The 25,278-nt window shown below is 41.5% G+C and overlaps 1 protein-coding gene across 1 annotated transcript in view; it reads left to right on the top strand.

Annotated features, from left to right (window-relative positions):
* The first annotated feature begins 538 nt into the window (after positions 1 to 538).
* Positions 539 to 25,278, top strand: part of LOC135802292 (cell adhesion molecule Dscam2-like) — a 43,524-nt gene continuing 18,784 nt past the window's right edge. Inside the window, exon 1 of the mRNA XM_065315847.1 lies at positions 539 to 1,031. Within this exon, the coding sequence (XP_065171919.1) occupies positions 962 to 1,031 (70 nt within the window). The 5' untranslated portion in view covers positions 539 to 961. The remainder of the gene's footprint in view (positions 1,032 to 25,278) is intronic.

The raw sequence follows: 25,278 nt of genomic DNA on the forward strand, positions 1-25,278 counted from the left end.
TGAAGAAGATAGAAAGAAGTGGAAGCTATTCACCAAGCGAAATGTTGGAAGAAAAAACGACAACGCATTGACGACCAAATAATCCGATTAATTTGAGCCAATTTGTTGCAGTTTGCAGATTTGTGCAGACAAAGTAAGCCCATAAGTCTAAACCTTATTTGAAATCAATTGATTTCATGTTGTCTTTTATCATCTATTGTTTACTAACACCCTGCACAATTCTTCAACATTAACCTGTCTATTGATTTGCTTGGAAGCAAATTTTCGCATATAAATGAGTATTGTAATACTTTACAAACAAACATAACCTTACCTAACCTACGGGTAACCAAATTGAAGCTATAAGTTGCAACTTTGCGTGCGAGATAAGTTTCCGACCTTCGCAGGCGCGAAACAATGAACGCGCGACACTCACCCCACGTCAGTCGCTCGCGGTGTTCAACCCTTCCCGCTTCGCAACCCCGCCGCTTGCGATAGTATAGTAGGCAGTAGTAGTACGCGCGCGCGCGCGTCGGTCCAGCGTCGGGACGCTGACGGGTGGCGGCGTCCAGTGTGGCGGCGGCAGCGGCGAGGTTCGGACGCACGATCGCGCGCACCATTTCAAACCCGCCCCCCTAGTGTGGTGAGCAGGGCTGCGAGACGCAACGATGGCAAAGTCGCGCGCCGCCCGTCGCAACCGAAATTAATTTACATACAGCAACAAAACTTTGCACACGCCAAACAATTTTTCATTTCATAAATCTATTCTATTGTGCTGCGTACATAAACAAATCGTCATAATAATCAAAAGCAAGAAACAATAAACAAAGAAGCGTGCGAAGCGGTAAATAAATTGCAGGGGATTAATACAAACGTAATGAGAAAATATGCTATAATATTTGAATTTAATAGTCGTTAAAGTTTTGCAATTGATTCAAATGGTTTATTAGACTGAAACGTGGATATCGTGCGTGTTGACAGGATGCGAGAGAAAAAGACAATTGGAGGAAATATGTTAGTGTTGATTGTTGCCGTTTTTGGAGCTTTAACAGGTACAATTCTTATTAAAACGCCTTTATTACACACGATATAAAAGTTTAATCTATATAATTTTGCGCGTAACATGTTCCCGTGTCAATTACGTACGTTTTTTTTTGTATTATGAAACCCCGAGCGCATAAAACGCGCAGGTACAAAATGAAAACGAAATTTATGAAGTTTTTTCCCCTCTTCAATCTTCCGACTATGTTTATTCAGTGTGCGTCAGTCAAAATTTGAGTTCTAACTTAATATTGCGCACCGAAAAACCGGAAAAGCTTGACATGCATGCGCACACGTAAAAGTTTTCTAATTGCAGTGCGCGGCTAACTTTATTCGGTGGCCATTGTTAATGTCAAACTACTTTGCAAACTTTTAAATACCTTCGCTAATTGACGTTTGTAATTCGCATTGGAACTTTGACTATTTTCGGCTTTAGAAACACTTTTAATTGGGTTAACCTAACTTAACTTATTTAAGGTTAGGTTGGTTTCCTGTGTGGAATATATGACAAGTATTGAATGCGATGTAAACTTTTCATAATCGCCTTCTCGCGTTGCACTTTTAATTGAGCGCTTGCAGCGAGACTTTAATTGCACGATCCGTGCGCGTAAAATTTTAATTAAATATGCACAATTTTATTACTCAATAACGCGAGCCACAACAACAGGTAACACACCGGGTGCCGCGGGTTGCTTGCATAAATAAAACCGGCGATCGTAAAAAAGTTTCGCTTCTAAGCTGGTGGAGAATTTTTTTTCTTCTCGTTGCTCGGATGCTTTTTGTTTGTTTTGGTGGAAATGGTGGGATGTAAAGTAGAAAAATAAAACGCAAGCGGGGAAACTAAAGTCGAACATGCATTTCGTGTGCATAAACGCTTGTTTGAGTAATAATTAAACTACGCTTTACATTATTCAATGCGCAAACCGAGCGAATCGTATTTTTTCATTTTTTGCATTCGGTGCGTTGGAGTGAAGCAGAGTTGTGTGAAGCACGGAAAAACAGCTCGGGCATAAATTAAAACCGCTGTGCATGTGCGAAAAAAGAAACGTGGAAAGCGTAGAAGTGAAGTGAAGCTACGTTTGTCGGATTTACCTACGACTATGAGCATATCCTATGCTTTGCATATAACATACAGTGTGTGTGTGGTGATGATGTAGATTTATACGTAGTTGGGAGCGATGCACTTGCTTTGTACATGTTTTCATGCTGTATGAAGTAAAACAGTCGTGACATGAGATTTTTAAGTAATGTAAAGGGTTTGCATCACTCCCCAACGGCAGGCAACCCACAGTGCAACAAAGCTCAGCGTGTAGCCGAGCCACACTCACACTGCGGCGTTGCAACGTTGCGATGTTGAATGCATGTGCACGAAGATGTTTTCATCACAAGCGAACATCAAACAGGCGCGCGCGCGTGCTCTGGAAATATTCCCGGAGCGAAATATGAAAATTGAATTTTGCTTCCTGCTTCGCGTGCGTTGGTTGATGCAGTTTCGCGGACGTTTCAATAGTGACGTCGTTTTTGAGGCGCGCCAATTCGCGCACCTATTGATGCGTTTCGACATTTTGAATTTGCGCGATTGAGGCGCGCACCCTGCGAATAGAAATGTTTACACGGAAATGCGTTTCGAAACGTTTTGACAAGCGCTTTGCAAATTTTGCAATTTGCATTGCGTTATTGGCTGAGATTCGCGGAATAAAAACAACAAGGGAATGTGTGCAATGCACAAATCAAAATCATTCAAACATCGCGTTTACGTTTTGCTTCTGGATTTATTATTTTTGGATATTTTGACGGTAACACAGCTTTGTACTCGCAATTTTATTGCAAATTCATCGAATATGAGGCATTTGATTGAATGCCAAACGGCTACTGGTATCAAGTGTGTTGCCTACACTGTACTTTATTCGGTTGATGTATATTTGGTTGCTGCAAATCAGCATACATACACCTGAGACTGCTGCAACCCGAATTGGACGAATCGTAATATAGACCTACATTCGCCGCCTGTGTAAATAATACCAGAGGGGTAGTGCAACCCCAGCGTTATTACTATTACGGGCGCCTCAACGCGGAATGTGTTAATGTGTTAGTAGGACGCGAAACGAGGGGCGGTCGTGTACCGCCCGCAGCGCGCTGCACACAACACAGACACACAAAAACGCGTCACACGGTTGGGGGTAGGAGAGCATTTGATAGATTTGGTATGGTCGGGGTTGATACGCGCGTACAAATTGCGCGGCCGGAAATTAACGCCATTGATTTTTGGCACAGATTCGAGATGATTAAATTTTGACATTGCGTAAATAATAGGCAGCCAACATGGCACGAAATTTTTAATATGTTGCATTAATCCGCACATGAAATTTTATAGCGCGCACATTCTCCGCAATCATTATCGTAATAAGTTGTAATAAGTATTTTGTCTCAAGTAATTAACGCGCTGGCAAAGCGCACCCCTCGGCTTGCCAATGATTTATTATTTAAGCGAACGCAAATAATTAATGGGAGTAATTTCGCGAAACGCGCGGCGTTATCCTTGAGCATGTCCTTTGTGTTTGCAGAAAAATATTCTCTATGCGTAAGCTCTTTTTTTTTGTTTAATGTATAAATTACTCACAAAAACAAAATTAAAAAAGTATTGCAATTTCTACGCAATTTTTTATAAGAAAGTAATTAAAATAAAATAATTTACAAATTGCGTCGTTAAATTTGATAGTTTTAAGCTTGGGACGTGCACAATTGCGAGTTTAATATTTCAGCGTGAATTGTCCGGTCGTAAGCACGGTTCTCATGCATTTTCGTTTGTTTTGCTCGCCGCCGTGTGTTCGGGCCTCCGAAAACTCCTAAAATGTTTAATTCCCGTTTTTGTATTCAACGCTTGACCCGCCCGGAAACAACACCACGCCGTATACAGTCACACCGCGCGCACCAACCTCATTCGAAATTAATGCGCAGGTAGGACTCAGCCTAGGACTATACCGATCGGCGCGGAGAGCGGCATCCTGTGCGCCTCGAAATGAACACATTTACAGGCGCAGTCGAAACACAACGCGGCCGAGCTTTAATACTTAATGCGCGCGATGCCTTCCTTCCTGTTTTCCTGCTTGCGTCGCTTTTATCACGTGCGCGCGAACCGACAACTGCGAGAAACTATTCGCGAATCGTAAAACTATTTCGAAAATTGTTGCGTTATTAAATTCTAATTTTCATTGCGACTTGAAACGCGTAAAAATCTTGAACAAACGAGAGGAACGTATATATGAGGTTTTATTGTTTTTACTTTCGCCGTGTAAAAATAGAATAAAACCGTGGAGCGTGGGGCAAAAAAATGGTTACGATGCATTTTTCATAATTTCGCGTAGTTGGAAAAGTCGTGGGCGAGCGAAACACCAGCTGAACACGAGAACAAGAGAAGAATCTTCATAAACAATTACAAAGAGGTAAAGCTGGGAGTTTTGTTTCTGTTTGGCGAGTTTGGAAAGTTTCACTTATGGGGTTGAACAAACGGAGAAACACGGTGTGTCATTTCGGTTGGTTTATCTTCAAATTTAAACAAGAAAACGCGAAAAGAAAATACAAATGTTTAGGGAGGATAAAATTTTTATTTAATAAATTATTTACTGCGCAGTAAAATTTACTCTGTCAAAATATTTAGCATTAAAATAAATTTATTTGCGTTTAAATCATTTAAAAATCAATTTAAACTTTATTTTGCATTTTATAAAATTAATTTTATAGTTTTCTACATTATTTACTCGATAAAATTAAAATTATTTAGTATTTTGTATTATTTCGGAGTTAAAATGACTTTTATTTAAATTTTTACATTTTTTTATTTTAAAATCATTTTAATTACTCAAAAAACAATTTTTCACAATCGAATAATTTTGTACAATCCTTTTATTACTATTTTTATTTCACTGGTTTTCGTTATCCTTGCCGATTTGAACAGACAAGAGACGCGTTTAACGACCTCGTTTTAAAACTTACCTACGACAACGAACATTTGAATGTGCATATCAGCGCACACCCCTCGGTGGATATGTGCGAATTATACAAGTACTACTGGGCGCAACTGAGCAAGTTTCAAAACGAAATGGCATAACCGGATTACACATTTATCCCGCTGAATTGCGCGCTAGCAACTTGGCGTGCATCGCCCAGCGCAGGAATTCAAAGTCTTCTTCGGCAAGTGGAAACTTTATTCACAAATTAATTAACTTTAATTTACACATTCGCATACGCTTCGAATCCCGCCAAACCACTTCCAACAATAAAATTAATTAGTTTATTGTAGTTTAATTAAAAGTAAACATATGACATTGTTTTCTAAATTCTAACCTCATTTATGATTTTCATATATAGTTGAGATCATGTAGATACATGTGTAATGAAGTGTTTCTTGTGCATTTTTAACGTGAACTGATTCCACTCTGAATAATTCCGAATTAAAGTGTAAATAATTGCAATGGTTATTAAATATTCCATTATGATTAACGTGGCGCAAATGAATAAATAATCTCCGACGCATGAAATTGGGTCGCGCCGGTGGGCGGTGGGATTTTATTCGCGAGGTTGTGGTACGCGCGCGCTCGCTTTCTCGAATATTATGCAATTTGATGTGTGTCGCGTTCATAATTTAGTTTATAATTAGCAGTAAAACATGTGCCTGCGCGAGGCTTGTGTTTTCGACTAGCCGAGCAACATTGCAACGCATTTAATATTCTCTGTGCAATGAAAATTCGAAATTTCCGAGTATATTATGCGTGTTTGAGTGCGCAACCGGAAAAGCGGTTTGTAGTTTGCTAACATCTACGCCTGTAGATTGAGGTGTGTGGACCGCGCGTAAAGTGCAATGATGCAAACGCAATTTTTCGCCCGCCGAGGGCACAAAAGTTAATTAAATGTTGTAAATTTCATGCGCGCGAATAAATCACACAGGTCGAGACATAATTTGTTCTTTTTGAAAGTGGACTATATGCACATATGCTCCAGAAACTAAATTCAAACAAAAAACTTTGAAATGAAATTAAATCTTAAATTACACCACAAACAATAATGAAATTAGTTGGGATTTATCCGTAGTTTTATAATAAACATAGAAATTATTCAACTTTAAGATAAAATATAAACATAAACTTGTTATTAAGCGCAGAAGGTACTAGAAAAAAAAACGTCGTGGAAAATCGTACATCTTGAAAATTGCATTCGGTAATCCACAATTAATTGAGCCGCCGGTTGCTGGAGGCGGACGTGGGGCGGTGTATGGCGGTGGATGCAGCGACGGCGACGTTAACGTCCTCGTTACTTCTCATCTTCGTGTCGCTACGGTAACGCGCGCGGTAATAACGCGCGTTTTGCGTCGCGACGCCCGGCTTTTCCTGCCAGAGCTAAATTGGCATTTCTCGAAAGTCCGCCTCGTGTGCCCCTGTCTCTATTGCATCCCAGCGTGCCGCGTGTGTCGCGGAATGTCTTAATTTATAATTCACGCCGAGATGGCAACATAAGTGAAGAGTCTGAGACAAGCACAAGCAGATCCACGACGGAAATTCGCCAATTCATAGACACCGGCACCCATCGGGTGCTAGTTTGACTTTAACTGCAATTTTAAGACGGAGAATCAGCATCAAAGAAACGGAAAGTCATTTAGCCAAGACCGACGATTACGGCGACACATTTTAACTTGTCAAACTCTGCCTGCAAGCAAAGTTGTAATTTGAGTTTGAACGCTGAAAAGTTAATTGCAATTGCACCCTGGCAACTTTAGACGGAAGCCATTTTTAATTGACATCCAACGCCATCTAGAAATTTTTAAGTAAAGTGACGCGAGGCATAGTTGAATGTTTTTTGTTAGTTGCCAAAAGTCTTGGTGAATTTACTGCATGCCTGCATAGTGAAAAGACGTCGCTTCTTAGTTGATCCTCTGACACCTACGCCACCGAAGCTCGCGCCCTATGAATATTCCATTACGTTATGCTCGGCCTCCGCCTCCGTCGACGAACCGTATGTACACACGCGGAGCGTCGCGTGTTTAATATGCGTGTTGTTTAAATTGGATTATAAAGTTGCGGCCGGAGATCTGCGCTACGTGTGTGCACATCCGCCTTTCTTCTCGCACGCCATCCTCCTGTTTGTTTACACTATTAATGCAATCCTTTCCTGTTGTGCACGAGCGCGCAAAAATCGCGAAAAAGCACGAACTTTACTTTTAACGCGCAAACATTGCTACAAACTTTTTAGTTATGCAATCTAAACACGTTTTCAATTATCAACAAGGTTAGAAAAATATCTATGTATAACCATATATTAATACGCCATATATTAATCAATTTCTAAGTTAATTACTATAAAAAACACAGCTATTTGACAGTTTCCGTGATAAAAATATTTTAAGACGTTTGTAAAGCGTAGTTATGAGTTATATCAGTAGTAATTTTGTTAGTCAAGGCAGGAAAAGCAATAATCGTTGGATAATGCACGTATCTAAAATGGTAACGAACATTCTCGAGGTGTAATTAACGATTTTAAGCCGATTTGGCAGCGCTGTAAGTTGAGCTCAACGCCTTTGCTCGGCCAGTGGTTTACGACAAATCGAGTGCGCTCGGGAACATTAACGACAACGAAGGAACAGCGGTGGCACATCCAGATGTCGCGGTTATTAAAACCGCTCACGAGTACACCACTCGAAAACGGATTAGGGTTCATCAAATCACGACAACGAAAATTGACGCCGTCATTTTGTTGGGAAAAATCATAAAGAGACCCCGGCATCCTTACGCTTCAGCGCGTACGCCGCGAAAGAGATGAAAAAGCAAGGCATGCCGAGGATCTCAAGGCGTCGTTTAAAATCTCTTTGCGAATGCGTGTTATAATCTCAGCCAACATCTACGAATCAATTTCCCACGAGGTTCTCGCAGATGAATTATTTAAGCATGCGCGTGTTTTTCGCAGATTACATGCGATGAAAATATGTTTCATATATCAAAAGAAAAACACAAAAAATTTAAAATTAAGAGGAGAAAAATGAGGTTTGATTTGTCGACAAATAGTTTTATTGACTTGCTCGATGATTTAATTGAATAATCGAAGTAATCGTCGAATCGCCCTGAAGAATTTCTATCATCCATCGTCGCCTTTGTCCTCTGTTTTTTGCTATGACGGTTCGTCTGCCGCGAACAATTAATCACAGGCGGCACGTCGAAGTTCCGCAATCGCAATCGCCTTTTGTGCTCGCATTACGAAACAGTCACGTTTGATATATCGTCGCCGGCAAACAACTGAAATTCGATGAAGGTAAGCACGAGACGCTATCCAAACAGATTTAAACTTCTTTAGTCTTCACGCAGTCGAAAAGTACACAAATCGATTTAGTTGAACTAGCGACATCTATCATCAACTGGCATAGACATGTTCAACTACAAATTAAACCCGATTGAAAAATCGTTTTGTGCGTTTAAGTAATATAAGCAGTCGAATAAACGTAAACGATAAATTTGGGCACATATATTCAATTTAATGACATCGCCCGGCTGCGACGTCAGATCGTAACATAACCTGCAATCATAACTATCAATATATGAAGTTATGAAGGCGAGTCGATAGCGCTGCGGCGGAAAATTTACCGCTATGCGCGTACAGAACAAATTGTACGAAATGCGCGGCCGAGAACTTGCAAGTTCTCTGCGCCACTGACAGCGGCATTTATGCGAAAGTTTTATCGCCACAGTGATAATAATTTCGTATGTGGACTGCAGAACCCACTGCGTAAATGTAGCAAAGTTATATATTCTATTTGCGACGATGGGGCCAGTTTGAATAGACCGTACTTGTATTTACACACTCACATGCTGCTCGCTGTATGCATGCGGTGCGGATAAATGCTGAAAATTATGTGCGCAATAAAAATGCTGTAACAAGATAACCCCATTAGTGGTGCGACGCGCTCGAGGGACGTCCGATGTTAAATTTTAACAATTTTCAATTCACTAACCGTCGATGACATCGAACTGCATCGGGGGGAAATTGATGAAAATTTGTTTGGTTTCGGCAGCGTGCCAAAATATAATTTACAATATTTTTTATTGAAATATTTATATAAAATACGCGGTGATGACAGTCGTAGTGCCTATATATAGTATGAAAGTGAAGCATTGTGTTCGCATACGTTGCGCGCACGTTTTACTCGGAAAGTGTTTGAATGGAAAGAAGTACGTGGTTGGCATGCGGTGGCGGTGTACGTAGCAACGCCCCCGCGTGCTTGATAAAGCAATGCAAATGGACCCAGGCGCGCGAGCTCAGCACAATGGCGCAATCTCAGCGGTAGGCAAACAGACGAAAACTGCCGGAACACCAGCACCCCTCCGTCGGTATGTTCGCGTTTTGTTTGTTTGTTTACGCAGTTGGAATTTAATACCCTCATATAGAATTTTGATGATGACTAGTGATGCCATCTACTGGTTTCTTATTCAGTGACAATGGCTGCCTAACTAACAATAACCTAGAAATCCATTTTGAGGTGGTTTTGAAGCTACTGCTAGTTCGATTTCGATTCGATTCGATATCTACTTGTGAACACACTTCAGGAATCCGAAATGCGATCGTACTCCTCCATTGACAGCATAGATTAATATCCAATCTTTCGGACGGGTTTTACGTCGGTGTCGGTGTCGTTGTCGTGTCGCTTTCTGAGCTTTTCCTCGAATTTTTCCCCGCCTGCGTTAGTTCTGGCAGGGTGTGCTTTGTGCGTCTTTAATGACTTTTTTGTTTGGCTTATTTCCGTTTGCTCGTCGTGCGGCCCAACTTTCATTCGCCTCACACTCGGATCTTCTTCATCATATTTCTAACCTAATATTCGTCAAACTACGTGCACCGCGAGCGAATCTCGGCGCCGGGCTTTGGTTTTCTAACCGCACACACGTCCGCATCAAGTGATGTAGAAGAAAATGAGAAAAAAGAAAATTTATGATGTGACTGTTGGATTTTTTTGGGTCCTCTGATTTATTTTGATACATTAATCGCGACCGCGAAGGTTTAATTAGTGAATCTGTGTTTTTAATGAATAAAATCACAACTCCCAGGGAATACTCAAGGATAATTCCGAATGCAAATTGAATTTGCCGCTGTGAATCCGAAATCACCGATGAAAATTGATTTCAAACGGTCGTAATAAGAAGAAAAGTGTAAAAAAATTGAGATGCAGGGCAAGCAAGCAGGAAGAAACCAACAGTCGGAAAAAAAGACGCCACAAGAAAGAAAAGAAAAACGCTGCTTGTATAATGTTGAAAGCCATAAAATTACATTTGCGCCCTCTTGACGACACCGTCGAGCGTCATGGTAACGTTCTTCGAGCTGTTCGAGCACTTCTTTCGTTGCGCGCGTTGTCACGACAGCCAGGAAGAATAGCAAATTGTCGACGCTGGCATTTTTGCTGCGACGAAAATATTGTATGCCATACGCTAGCGAGCGCAGAATGAGACGCTTGATTGGACAAAAAATATTGCACATTGTGTTGCGTTTCATATATTGTCGTTTGCTGCGCGAAAATAGCTGGTGTACTTTTCCAGAAATTCAATAAAGCTAAAAACCTGTATTTGAAGCATCTCCTATTGTGATTTGCAAACATTTCAAACATTTGTTTGAGTGCACAATAATTAATTCATTGTTTGCTGCGTGCATTCAGTGCGTAATTGTTATTCATGTACTCGAAAAATATCAATCAAAGAAGTAGCACCCTCTTCTTATTCGTTCAACTACTCCACTAAAACGCTAAACACAACGGCACACGCAGATTACCACCAGATTCATTCGTCTAATGGTAATGGCAGCAAGGGTTTGCTCTCTCGAGTGGTTCTTGCCCCGACGGCTAAAAGGGCGCTCTTTAGTTTTAGTAAATGTTTCGAGCACGGGTGCCGGTTAAAACGGCATGGCTTATGCGCAGACGAGCTAGCGCTGAGTTGTGAATGTATATTGAGTTGCCTACATATGTGACTAGCGTCTGCGGGGCACTCGAAAGGATGCTGACCGTGTGCGGACGACGTGCGCACAACGAAGCAAACCCACCCTCGGAAGCAGGAACAAACTCGCAGATGGTGGTGGAGCGCCGAAGACAATGGCCACTTTTGCACGGAACTCGTCGGCGCACAATGCCCATTGTCCTGGATGACGCTCCGCACCAGACGAGCTACACCGAGAATTCTACAGCTTGTACATTTGTATATTGTTTTCCGTATAGTATACACACATCGGCGGAGGATGCCGAGCAGCATTCGGCGTATGTCGGCGCTTGCAGGACAGATAACGAGCTTTCGGCACGAACGCCACAATAGGCAGACATAATTAAAGCTCGTTCCCTCACAACTCATCACTGCGCAACGCGCAACGACGACGTGTAACATAACATGAAATCATGCAATACACAGCCACATATTCGTTTAATTCTTCACAACTATACGTTTTTTTCTTTATTTTCCGTTGTGAATTGCGGCTTGTATGTTCAGGTAATAGGTTTTTGTCATAACAAAATGGCCGCCGTTCACAGCAGATTGATTTCGGCCGTTTCGCCCCGAGGGTAAAATGTAATACGCATAAAATTGGACGCACAACAAAACCACGAAAATAATCTTCAACTACAACAACAAAAAAAGCAATTTATGCCCTGGAAAACACTAAAATCTTTTGTAGCAACACAATAACTCTTGATTCGGGTCTAGTTTTAATTTCGAATGGATTTCATTAAGGTTTGGTTTACTTGTTAATTAAAAAATCCATTCGCGGCAAATTTGCTGTGTCGATCTTGCTTTGCAGGATGTGCGTCGGTAGAATTTTCACGCCGCATTAAATTTGTACCAACCGAGCGTTTATAACGCTCATTAAACGCGCCGTCGTTTTCGTTTTCTTGCGCTTCGCCGGTGTCTTCTTGCGCATTCCGCCGCCCTCGGTTAGCTTCCCATTTTATCTTAAACGTTAATAAGTTCCCTTGTGCATTTGCGCGCGGCGTGCGAGTGCCACTAGCCGCGTGTATTTACGACATTCATAAAAATTTGCGCAGTGCAAACACTTGCTTCTTCTATTCCCACTTCGATGGTTCACAGTGCCACAAAGAAGAACGGCGCTCATTTATTGCGGACTTTTTCTTCGAAAATCATAAATAAAGAAATAAACTAAATGGCACACGCCGGCGAACGACTTTGGTTGCAACTGCAGAATGACAATGCTTTAAAACAAACCAATTAGGTGCAGAATGGAAGGAAGAATTATTTTTCACCTGGGAGGACTTATTTTTAAAAATAAAATATTCCTTGTTAGCGGGGTGAATTATAGACCTTTTCTGGAGTTTAGAAAAGTTTGTCCCATTAAAATATCTTCATTTTGAAATTTTTGGTATTTTGTATGGAAACCTAGTTAGCTCTTGCAAAATGATTGCTTCAATTGAAGATTTTGACAAAATAGTAATTTGTTTGTGCAAGTAGGTGAAACAAAGAACAATGGCAATTTAGAAGCTGTTGAAAATGAGATTGCAAGTTGTTTTCCATGCGATTAATTCTAACGAGGAGCGGGTGCTTGCTACTGCAGCCGTTTTCCCGATATCATCTAGATATGCGCGCAAAATGCCATCAGTCCCATCAGGTTGTTCGGCATCCAAAGAAAACGACCCGAAATGGCGTCCGCATGGAAAACCTGGCCGACGTGCGACGTGCGCTCCTCTCGCTTAGAAATACCCAGAGTTATGAGTGGAGCACCCGAAATCAGAAAGGAGACCCGTCACAGAACGGAAATTACACTGCAAACGACAGCCACTATTCCAGCACAAACGATTCGTCGCACTGATTTTGCTACACGATTTGAAATTCACTTCACAATTTACACAACTTTCCAGATAGTTACCGAGATTGCTCACATCTTGAAAGCAATTTTTTTAAAACCAAAATTACAGAGTGCTGTAATCTTGTACAAAGCTCTGGATTAAAGTTTTAGGTGTATGCTTTACTCGTATAGAAATTGCTTGTCAAAGTTTTCCTCGTTTTCATCCGCTTGCTAATTACATTTCCTTGTTTCTTTTTTTTTTCTGCGTCAACGCGAAGCGTCGACATTTGCCGAAGCTCGAAACGTCGCGACAGTATGTTCAGCGCCATTCAATCGATGATTTGTGATTTAATTTTTTTCTCCCTGCGTTCCATATTTACAAGCGCGCATATTGCATGCAAATAAATCAAAACGCGATTTTAATAAAATTGCCAATTCGTAGAATACGATTTGTTGACTTGTATTTTACGTCTACTTTTACCTGCAATTTCTATATTTTCTGTATGTAAAATTACTTTTCCTCTTGTTGCAAATGGAAATACGTTTAAAGAAAGCAACATGTTTTTCTTTCTCGCAGTACAAATCGAGCGAAAGCGTATAAATCCAAAACTCTGGATTAATATTGACTAAAGACGCAATAAAGATATGCAAATAACCGAGTTGGGTGTAGCAAATGATTCCCAGCAGTGCGAGAAATGAACTCGGAATCAGGATGCGGAATTGGTCTCTCGTGGAGGCGGTTGTCGCCGGCCCCGTTGCATTCTACATACACTCGATTAATCTTCCTCAGACATTCAGACAAGCGCGAGCGCCGGCCGCTCTCAAATTGAATGATTTATTGACCCGTTATCGTGCATTTTAAAAGGTTTTTTCTTCATTTCGTGCGCTTTGTATGCACGCTCAAGTGCGAGCGCCCGCGCTGTGTATATGTGTGTTTTACACTTTCATCAATACACTGATGCCGTTCACCGCTGGGGAGGCTGGGGGTGTGCGAACGCGAGGTACTTTGGGGCGATTACTTCGCGCTCACCCCTAGAACGCTCCGCGCTGAATGGGTAATTTCTGCCGAGCGATGCAATTTTTCATTATTTTGCAATATTCGATGATTTTTTCCCTTCGGTTTCATTCAACCATCCGACTGCCATTGAATGCTGTACATTGAACCGAGGGTTGCAAAATGTTGTGTTACGATATGCGAGATTAAGTCTTTAGCCATGAAATTATGCCACAATGGAAAATGCATACGTTTTCATTTTGTTCAAAGTCGCAGCAGCATTTTTCATTGATAGGAGTTGAAAAATGTAGAGATTTTTCATGGGACGCTACATATTTTAAATTATAAAACTCTTTGTTAGTCTACTGAATTATAGACATTCTATGGAAACCTTAGCAGTTGTTTCTATTCAAATCGGATAAGTTTGAAATTTTGACCAAAATTTTTATTTTGTTACCGGGGAACTATATATTTTTAGAATTCTGAATTCTTTGTTAGTCTACTGATTTATAGGTAATCTTAGGTAGCAAATAAAGCTATCCCTATAAAAATCTATTGACATTGAAATTTAGCTCAATAACTATCAATCAAAACAAAATTGTTTGAAATCTAGTTTGCGATCGGCATGCGCACAATTTGGAACAATTTGAAACACGCCTGAAGTATGCGAAGTAAGCGAATAAGGCATCGAAAATCACAATCGTCGCCCACACCCCCAACAGAGAGAATATCATTCCGCAGCTGCCGCGCGGAAAGCACTCGAAAGCAATTTCGACAACATTCAGCGGGCGCACTCATCGCATTCACATCAGGCGCGCGCGCGACGGAATGCGATCAAGCATATCACAACTCGCGCACGAAATGGAAGTTTCTCTCGCGGGCGCGCGCGATATCGCTTTGCACTCGAGCACTCGAAGCGCGTTTAAGATGTTATCCGCCACTTGGAAAACCCGACATTAAGTTACCGCCAGACAGATATGACGCGGCAATATAGAAATCTACTATCTGAGGTTGATGCCCATCAGGTTTGATGGTCATATTTGTCGCATTTGTATTACTTATATTTTAAAAAGTAAAACATTTGAAATTCCATGACCTAGAATCTTTTCCTGTTTGTGTCTCTGTTGGTTTATTATACCACTAGTAATTTAAAGTGTACTTCACTGAGAGTTAACCATCAACAATGAAATATGATTATTAATGTGGTCACGAGCACTCGAGGGACTGTCGACTGCATTTGGGAGATATTTCAATGGCGGCTGAAAGATGCTCTTCACTGACCTGCCTTGCCTACGGCGCGCATTGTGGACGCAAACGGAAATTGCATTGCACGTCATCACTCATCATCTGGCTACGTTATATTACTGCTACCAAAACACCCACCAGGCCCACCCACAATGTAGCTTTCGAAGCGCGTAACTAATGGTCGTAATTAAAGCACAGCGCAGCAGTATTCCTGCATTCCAGCGCAAAACCCCAAAAATCAATCGGTACATTAATCATCTACCCGGTTTACGAATTACTTACCCCTTGTACCTAGGTACAAGTATTCTCAAAAATCTTCTCTGCGAATTATTAATGACTTTTTCGGGCGTCGTTTACATCTGGATCATCAATGGAGTGATCCTGACAGGATGCGATGAAAGCAACCAGAGAGCACTTAATTATAAAGTCTTTCATCCAATTTCATCCCGTCGTCTCAACAAACGAAAGAAACGAACCAAATGTAAAATGTAATTAATTTCTTGCGCGAAAATTGCAAATTGTTCGGACTGTTTAGAAATGGTTAAATGGAAACACGCCGGAGTGAAATTAGGGCGCACAAAGTGCGCGGCGCAAGTGATTCGCACATTTTGCCCTGGCAAAACTTTCATCTTGTATCCAAATAGAAGCTAAACAGCGCAAAGCTCGGACTCTGGTTCAGTCTTCTTGGTCCTTTGGTTTTCAGCACGCCGCGTCGAAATCCAAAGAGACTTCCACCAGCGGCGAGAGAACTTTCCGACCGCGTGTTCCGCTCGCTCCGCTTGGCTTCGCAGGCGTATTAACTTTGTCAATTACGACTTTAAATTAATGAACTATTTTAAATTCTCACTTCATGCTCACACATTGTTTGTGCGGAATTTGATTGGAAAGTAACTCAACATACATAGATCTAAAATATATTTTTTTTGCAGAAGTCTCAAGAGGGTCATAAAATTTTTGTTTTTATTTACTCTAGACTCTCTAATACAGGTTACAGGACCTTTCATCCCAAATAGGATTAAATTACAAGTCCCTAAAGGACATCCTTATAAACCAACGGGATCTTTGTCGCCCCATTGATGGCTTAAACTGATCAAGTGTCTAGACTCATAATAACTTTATGGAATATTATGAAATTTAATACTTTATACAATTTTTTCTTAAAATTTTACGTTTTGATACACGTAGCGAAAAGTCTGCTTCGTTGGACGCGGGTAGCCATAACGTGATGACGTCGAGTGTCCGAAAATTGAAATAAAAATGAGTTGCTGCCGACTGGTTGCAGCTTGATTCTAAGCCTGATATTCTCGTTGGTCGAGCCAGAGGCGGCAGGCACCAGCTCAGAGATGTGATGAGATGAGGTCGGAATTGAGTTTTCAGTGTGCGGTCAGCTAACTAGGTTCGCCGCACCGTCATGCCGACGGAATTGCGTCAATTTCCTCAAATAACAAATCCAAAAATTGAAAAACCGCGCCGTGTTGGTCCCGTGGGAATATTCCGAATGCGCCCCTCGTCCAGCGCTGTAAATTTGAATTTTAAAATGGAAATTGTTACAAATATACACGCAGCAAAAACGGTTTGTTCGTTTTGATAGATATAACTAGGTCGTTTATGCATTCTGGATTTTATCTGCCGGACAGAGGGCAGTAAAAGGTATTGTCATAAAATATAAAGCCATGTAGGTCAGGTGGAGTGGTGGCTAATGTGGTTAACCAGTGTGTGTTTGTGACATACAAACATTTCTATTTATATTTGCGGCAATAATTTTCGCGTAGTTATCGCTTTTGAACGCGAATATCTAGTTTCTCGTCTCATATCTTTTTAGTACCAATGTGTGGAGTATCCACTTGCTGGTTGGCAGTTAGCAAACAAGTGAAGATTAGAGTTAATGATGATGCGCGCGCGCTTGCGATATTGCGTTATCACTGCTTCACCTCGCAGTAATATGATATCGATACTTGCTAACTTGCGAGGTCGTAAAACAGGGATGTGTGCACGGTGCTGATTCACCACGCGGTTTCGCCGGGTGCTGGTGCGGAACATTCGATGCTCTCTGTAACGGCAATATTCGCCGAGGACACGTTTGATACGTGGGGATTTCAGGGGTTGGGCCATCGCAAGCGGCGTCCGCTTTCGGCCGTTTCGGTTTTATGTACTCACGAGCATCGTGGACGTGTACGTTTTCAAAGTGCGCCCGATAAGAGGTTTGTCCACTTTGGTTCCTCGTTTTTCCTCTCGCCTGCTGACTCTCTATGGACCCCTTGGACTTTTCGGTCAACGCTGCTTTACGGTCACCAAGAAACACGCGGGTGATAATAATGAAACTCCCAAATGTGAAAACTGAGAGAAATCTCTCCGTAGATCCTAAAATATTTGAATTATATAGGTCCTACACGGTTTGGAATTATATTTGGTAATTCTATGTTATCTCAATGGACTAAGGTCATAATTTAGGAGCTAAAAACCTTTTTTCTACAATTCTAGTTAAAATTTTAGCTTTTTCTAAAATTTGATCCACATTAGAATAATATTTGGTAATTCTTTGTCATCTCCAGAGACTAAGGTCATAATTTAGGAGCTAGAAACCTTTTTTCTGCAATTCTGGCAAGCATTTTAGCTTGTTCTTCAATTTTACCCATTTTAGAACAATATTTGGTAATTCCTTGTTATCTCAATGAACTAAGGTCATAATTTGGGACCTAGAAACCTTTTTTCTACAATTCTGGGATAACTTTTCATTTTTTCCAAATTTCTGAAATCACAAATACTGATCTAATATAAAATTCTAAAAGAGTTGTTAACTTGACTCTTTCACCGTCGTCTCTTTCAAGTAGACGCGTCAATTTCTTTCCCATATACAAACATAATTGACAGATGTCAGATGTATAGGTGAGTACGCTAAGAGATATCGAACGCCGCTCGTCGGTTCTCACCTCGGGCGAGCCAGGTGTCTGCAGAGGAGACGCCCTCCCTGGGGAAATCATTCCTTCACTGCGACTGCTTGCGTCGCAGTACGTCTCCATCCAACAACCTCATATATACCTCTTTCAATGTACACTTCGGCCTATATGACTTTTATACGACCGGGCCCACGCCACTACGTTCGGCATCGCTCAAAAAAGCGCGCAGGTACACTCCCGGAATACTTGAGAGATCACCCGGTGGATGATGTATTCCAATCTCATTGCTTGTACAAATTGCACGCATCTAGCGTGCGAACGAGAGCAAATATATGCGCGCTGGGGAAAAAATAATATTTGCGAGTTGGCGCGTGCAAAAACTCGGATGAGAAACCAAGACCCAGAAAGCAGCAGAAAGGGGTTGGATGATACCAGTTGAAGAGGCACGATGCGGGAGTTCGCAGTCCAATAAAACACGTCACGTTTTGAATAATGAATGAGGATGATAAAGTTTCTAATTAGGATGATGTCTGCTAGAGATCCTTGAGTTATGAGCTTGTCAAATATGGTGTTTTGTTATATTTGTATCAAGAAATTGATATGTTTGACAGTTTTTTTCTTTTCCATTCTCTAAATTTTAATATAGATGTAATTAATATGATTGTCTTTTTTTGACATGTTTCCTAAACTGTAAGCGGTATCTATCGCAGTCCGAAAAAGTAGCGAACAAATTTTGCAAACGCGTTGATATGATAAACCTCCGACGTGAGCGTGAGAACCAACTCTCTAATCCGATATGTTTTGTATTCCTCGTGTGAGGACGCCAGCCGAGCAACGCGGCGGCGTCGGAAAAAGGGTAGCAGCTTTCAGTTTTCCCGAATGAAGATGAAGGATAATGCACATTCTATAAAGTTCCTGATTTATATACTCGTTCGCTTCGAAGGAGAATATACTTTGAGTAAAAGCACACGGAAAAAGTAACTGATACGCGCAAAATCTGCCAAAAAGAAAAATCATTACTTTATCAATTATTTAACAAAAAAAATCAAAAATTAAACAAAAAACAAAATATTTGGCTACTTTTGGGGAAAAAATAAATTTAATTTAAATTTAAACAACAAATATTACCTCTGGAGTTTATTAATTTGTATTGTTTGTTGTTTGAAGTGCAACCTTTGTTGATTACATGATTTTTACAATTTTCGGACTGTTTCTACACCGCCTTTCTCCTCCTGTTTGCAGGTATGGATGAATAGAACAAACACGAAATCGAATTCCAGCGAATTATCCTTCACACTCGAAGAGAGACGCCAATTTGCGAGCGACATCCGTTCCGCCTAGGAATTCCTACTCGTCGGTTCGTTTGGCATGCTCCACTCCCCCGCATTGCCCCGCGCAGTCCAACAATCGCGCGACTCTTCCTCTCTAGGCTTCGTATAAGTATGTCTACTGTGTGTGTGTGTGTGACGATGACATGTCGAATCGCTCGAAAAGCTCTACGAGGGGAAACATACTTTTCTCGCTTCGAGTGATTTCCAATAATCCAATTAGATTAAAGCGATTTTCGAACCGCGTGCTCTCTGCAAGAGGATGCTACCTTTTGAATCATTTTCCTCGCAAGATGTATTCAGAGCTTTTTTTTCTCTCAAACCTAATAATTGCGATCGTCAAACATCTTGAAATATTTCATATCACATTTCGACTCACAATTTGATTAAATTTTTTAGTTTTTCTATTGTTTTCAGCAAGTTTTATAAAAATAATTGCAATCTTGCATTTGAGTTTCATTTGCAACTTGCTATTTTTCTCTTCCGTTTTGCCAAAAAACAAAAAACAAAAATTCAACTCGAGTTTGAGTTTATTTCCGACTTTGGAGTCCACCGGAACACAACAAGCTTGCTTGCGCAAGTGTGCAACACGGAAATAAAACCCTAATACTCAACAGCCAAGTCCGCCAATTCGCAGCGCCGAAAAAAAAACGGGAAAAAGGTCCAACCTTCCTTTAGTTACAACACTACCACGCGCAGGCGACGACAAGTCCAACAAGGGGTACATACATTTTCGCTTGTACTGTCCACTTCACAATCCACACTCGACATTGTGCGCTACACTTCAAAACACGCTTTTTTGGAGACTTTCTTTGTTCGCGAAGAGGCAAAATGTCCCTCGGACAGAAAGCCAAGGAGACAAGAACCAAGCTTATGTTGAAATTTTTATTTTTTTTTTCCTTCCGGTTTTTACTTCAACATAATATTTTTAATTTAATCAATAAATAATCATTTCTGTTTGTTCTTTGTTAGCTCACGAGATTATAGGCTTTCTTTGTGACACAAAGCATTTTTTTCGTTTCAATTTAGACAAAAATTCAAATTTAACAAAAAATAATATCGTCTGTTGTTTGATGCCTATCAAAGCCTGTTGATGCTTAACGTAATTGCATATAACAACACTGTTTTAGCTGACAGTATATTTTTTTAAATTTATTACTCAAAAAAGCTTTCCTTTGTTTATCTTCCACCAGCCCCTCAAACAATTTAAACGCTATTTACGCATTTAGCGCGAAGCTGTGAGAAACAGGGCGCGTCTGCAACATTAACGCGAGAAATCCTCAATTTACAAACCAAATATTATCACAACACCGCCCGTCGAAATTCAAAACAGCGAGAAACACCCCGAGAGCCTACCCAAAGTCGATCCCGACTGTTGGCTCGCAAAAGTTCCCATTACACAGAGTGTTGAAAATCTCAAACAAATACAAACAAAACAAAAAATACAAAATTAGAAACATTCTGGGATTTTTGTATTTTTGTTGTAATTTAAATTACGTCCCCATTAGTAATTTGATGCGAGTGCAGCATCTAGTAATACAATATGGTGTCGGCCGGTGCACGCCCGAACGAGTGGGTAATTAACAAACGCCCGGGCTGTGTTTTAATCCGACTTCCATTTCGTCCTCGGGCAAGCGCTTCAAACGCCCGACTCGTATTAGATCCTTCTCGCTCGGGCGTACGTTGGTGAGGCTTCGCGAAGAAGGGTTTTAATCATGTGCAGTTCGTAAATGTAGCGACAAACCGGTCGGAACATGCGGCTCGCAATTAAATAGGCGTCGCCCACCTCGGTCAAGCCAACCCTCTCGTTTTCCTCGTCCGAATGTCGTCCTTTGTGTTGCAATCGTCAGCATCTGCAGGTCATTTCTTCTTGTGTTTCTGGAACCACGAGATCTTTTCGTTAGAGTTGTAGACGTAGACGAAAAATAAAACGAAGCATGGAGTAGGAGCAGGAGGTGAAAGACAAAAAAAAAACGACGAGGAAAAGGGCGTAAAACGGGCGAAAGACTCTTCCTTAATAGCGGCCTTTGAAAAAAATACGTCGCAATTAAATGCTTCAAAGCGTCGCTCTGCCGGACGTTTCCTCGTTTCTTTTCATCGCCACGCAGCGCTGAGAAAAAGACCAGATAACCCGGGCGGCGCAAAAAAATACAAGAACATTTCCACGCTCTTTCTGATCCGCCAGATCTTAGACACATTTCGAAACAAAGAGATGTGCTTAATTCTACAAATTTCAAATCTACAACAGCTACAGATATTTTTATTATTTTGACACTTCTGACTCTAAAAATATTATTTTGAACTTTAATCTCAAAAATTAGTTGATTTAAATTAATGTCACTAACTAAATCATAAATTACTCAACTTAGGAGTTCAGCTTTACTCTTGCCTCTGCGGATATTAAGTGGGCATGTTTACGAATGATAAGATTCAGGCTGGAGTGTTATTGAATTTGCGAATTTTCGAAGGACTCCGGTGAATCTACGAAGAGACGACATAGCTCAAGAGGAGATAAGCGCTCCCCGAGCGGGCCTCCGGGCAGACGTGTGTCCCTTGCTAATTGAATTCCGTGTTTTCGGCCACATCAAAAACGATTAAACTCCCACCCACCTCCATTTAACAGCAACCTTCTGTCGTGCCACGTATAATCCACTATAGACTACACGAACTGGACTAGTGAGAATCAGGGTTCTAGGAACTAAATTTTGGGAATCAGAGGGCGGGGTCGAAAATACTCATAATTATATCGACTGGGACAGAAACGTATTTTCCAATAAATGCTCTACGTGCGGTAGTAAACGCCGAGCAAATTGATTCGAACGATTCGAAGCTGATTTAACGCCTAATGACTTCAATTAGGTGCTCGACGTGAGCTCGGCGAATATGGCACACGCACATCAGCATATGTTATGTGAATTCACAACTCCAACTTTACCAGCATACTAGGCGAGTAGTTTAAAGCAAAAGGTACGTTAAATTGTACCAAATTACAGTGGCGAATGCGGAGAGGCAAGTCATAACTTCGAAACCTTCCGGATGAGGGTTTTACGGTCTTATTGAAACTTATATAACCTTATCCCGCACTGGAGTTTGAAATAAATGTGAAGGAGTTGAACCCGCTGGTCCAGGTTCAATTAGATTCCTGCCTACAGCCTACAACAACAGAAAGAAATATTTGGACCATCATCAATTACCCTCTACTCAAGCCACTCCGGATAGAATGGAGGATGCCTGAGATGGCGGCGCGGGTTTGAATTACGAGTGGCAGACCTGGTCCAGTACGTGACGCTGATGCCTGGTCAATTCGTATATAGGTCAATGTGCTTTGCATAACGCGCAGGATTGAAATCCCGGCGCTGTGTGCGCATTGATCCCATTAACGGCCCACGGTCCACTCACCAACACACACATGCATACACCGATTGAGGGCTTTGCCGGATGGGAGGAGGGTTGATTGCGCCGGCTGCGTATTTGAACATGGGGACTCGACAATGCATATGCGCCTGCAAATTGCATTTGACCTTTCTGCTTGCGCTCTGACGTCGCCCGTTTGCTGGTTGCTTCGCGGGGCCCGAATTGTGCGCTGGACTCCGCTCATTTGATTTTACAGCTTGGTTCGTATTTGCGATGCGCCGCTGGGACGCGGAAACAATGTGACGGTTCTAATTAACGCCAATCAGCGCCGCTTTGTTGCGCGTTTTAGCGTTTTCCACATGCCAGATGAGCACCACGCAGTCTCATCAGTGACAGTACAACATATCCCAGTGTTTACGACTCCTCTGACATGACATATGCGCCTGTTCACGTCATAATCACAAATAACTCAACATAAATTAACATGAACGTGTGTATAACCTCAAATTGCTTCGGTTTAATTAATGATTTTTCTCTGGTTGTACTAGTATTGCCTATGGGGTAAATTCTGTAGGTCTGACGGCTAATTAGAAGCGTTGCGTATTCATTAGCCAGCGAGATGCAACGTACGGGAGCATCGTACCGGAAACGCCGCCATTACTGCCGCGCCGAGTGCATAATCACAATACGAAAAGCCTGCGGGGCAAAGACGAGATGCGCCGCCGCAAATGGCGACCACGCTTCGCTGATAATAACACGTGAAATAGCTGGAAATGTCCTCTTACCAGCGGCGCGGTATGTTCCACCGCTGATAACATAAATATCATAAGTACACTAAAGCCGAGCAGTGGGATTTGGCTTTACTTCACCCCAACACCATTTGTCATAATTCACAGCGTGTACCACAAACATAAGATGGCGGCGGATAGCGACATCTAGCAATTCATAACTTTTATAGGTTAGATCCCTACATACCGAAATATATTATCTCATTATTTTTTGTGTCGTGACATGAGATAATTAAAAAAAGCAACCAACGAACGACGCTACTTTCACGCCGTGTTGCCCGCTCGACAGCGGCAACCATGCGCGAAAAGTGAAAGACGCCGGGCGTCCATTCCACACCTGCAAGGGCGCTCGCGCTGAAGATGCTTGAAATTTCCGCACCAGGAGATCCGTCCCGCTTGGCATTATATGAAAGATATTTATTTCTCTACGCGCACCTCGCCGCTTTTTATATTCACGCTTCGATGAGCATCAGACTTTTCATTCCTCTAGGAAATACTTTGAAACGTACAAAATCGATACTATAGAATGTCTAGCACCGCATAAATGTGTTGACAGTATGTTGACAGTTTGACACTTGTGTATAAATTCTAACCTCAATAGTGGGCGCTTTTGGTGTTTTCGGGCCGGATGTAAAAGACGGCGGAATTACGTCGTGGCGTAATTTTACATTATGCGCGCGTCTCTCGTGAAAAGGATTTATTAAGTGAAAACACGAAGGCACATATCCTGCGGGCACACACATGGCATGCACCACTGTTGCTTAGTTTCAATTCGTTTTCATTGCTCTCTAACGTCGTTTAATCAACTTGCGCCCAACGCGTCGTAAAATGGCATTCGGAATAAACCTGCGTGGCACGCAAAAACGAAATGAAATGAATAATGAAAAACACATTTTTCATTTATTCATTTAGTATCCGTCGCTTCCTGCGGAGGACTATTCATCTGGAGATTTTTTCCTGAGCGAAGGAAAATAAATCGCAGCAACGTAGGAAAACATCATTAATTTATGTTTCTTGTTTGTGTCGCTTTTTTGTTTCAAAATGCAAATCATCATTATTAAGAAAGAAGGAAAAATCTCGTTTTTCTTGTGGAAATCCGTTATCAAAGTGTTGTAAAAAAAGTTCTCCGAACTTCGAATAGAAGATTTTTGCTTTCTAGGCAAATATTCACTCAATTTACATACGTTGCCAACACAAAGGTGCTAGTTGGCTAGTCTTCGGGCAACATCTTCCTGCCAGTTTGTCACCACTAGGAATAACAACGAAATTTATGGCCAACCCGACAATTTGAAAGTAAAATTCAGCCCACCAAATCCTCGGCTACTTTACATGTCATATATTTATGAAAGCAACAACTGTTCCAACCCACGAATATGAAATTTCAGTCGTTGGCGTTGTGTATTGACGATTATTTCGGCCGAAAACCCGCTCGAAACGCTTTTATCTTTTACGACTCTCTGTTGGTAATAAACGAAGAAATGTTTTGCCACGCGCGGCCATCTTGACGTGGCTGTTGGCACTCTGCACGCGTTCCATCTTCATCGTAGGTTATTTCCGTTATTTCGGCCGACGATGGTGCGGATGCAAACCGGGAGGGTACAATAAACTGCACGACAGGCGCAAGAAGGAAACCATTAACCCTTCACTGCACAAGCGCAAGAAATGCAGAATTTCTGCACGATGGCGGTTTATTACACTCGTATATTTAAGTTACGCCTCTCGTAGCTTCACCAACTTAACCTCACTTCTATTACGTTTTATTTTTGCAAGAAGCGAGCGCGCGTTGCAGAGGAAACAAAAGGTGGAAAACGCTTGATTAATCTTTTCATTCACTTGTTGAGCAAAAT

This window comes from Atheta coriaria, unplaced genomic scaffold, assembly GCF_025399875.1.
Source record: "Atheta coriaria isolate IRGN ID8LTWV9N9 unplaced genomic scaffold, Caltech_Dcor_3.1 hic_scaffold_16_pilon, whole genome shotgun sequence".
Classification (NCBI taxonomy): domain Eukaryota; kingdom Metazoa; phylum Arthropoda; class Insecta; order Coleoptera; family Staphylinidae; genus Dalotia; species Dalotia coriaria.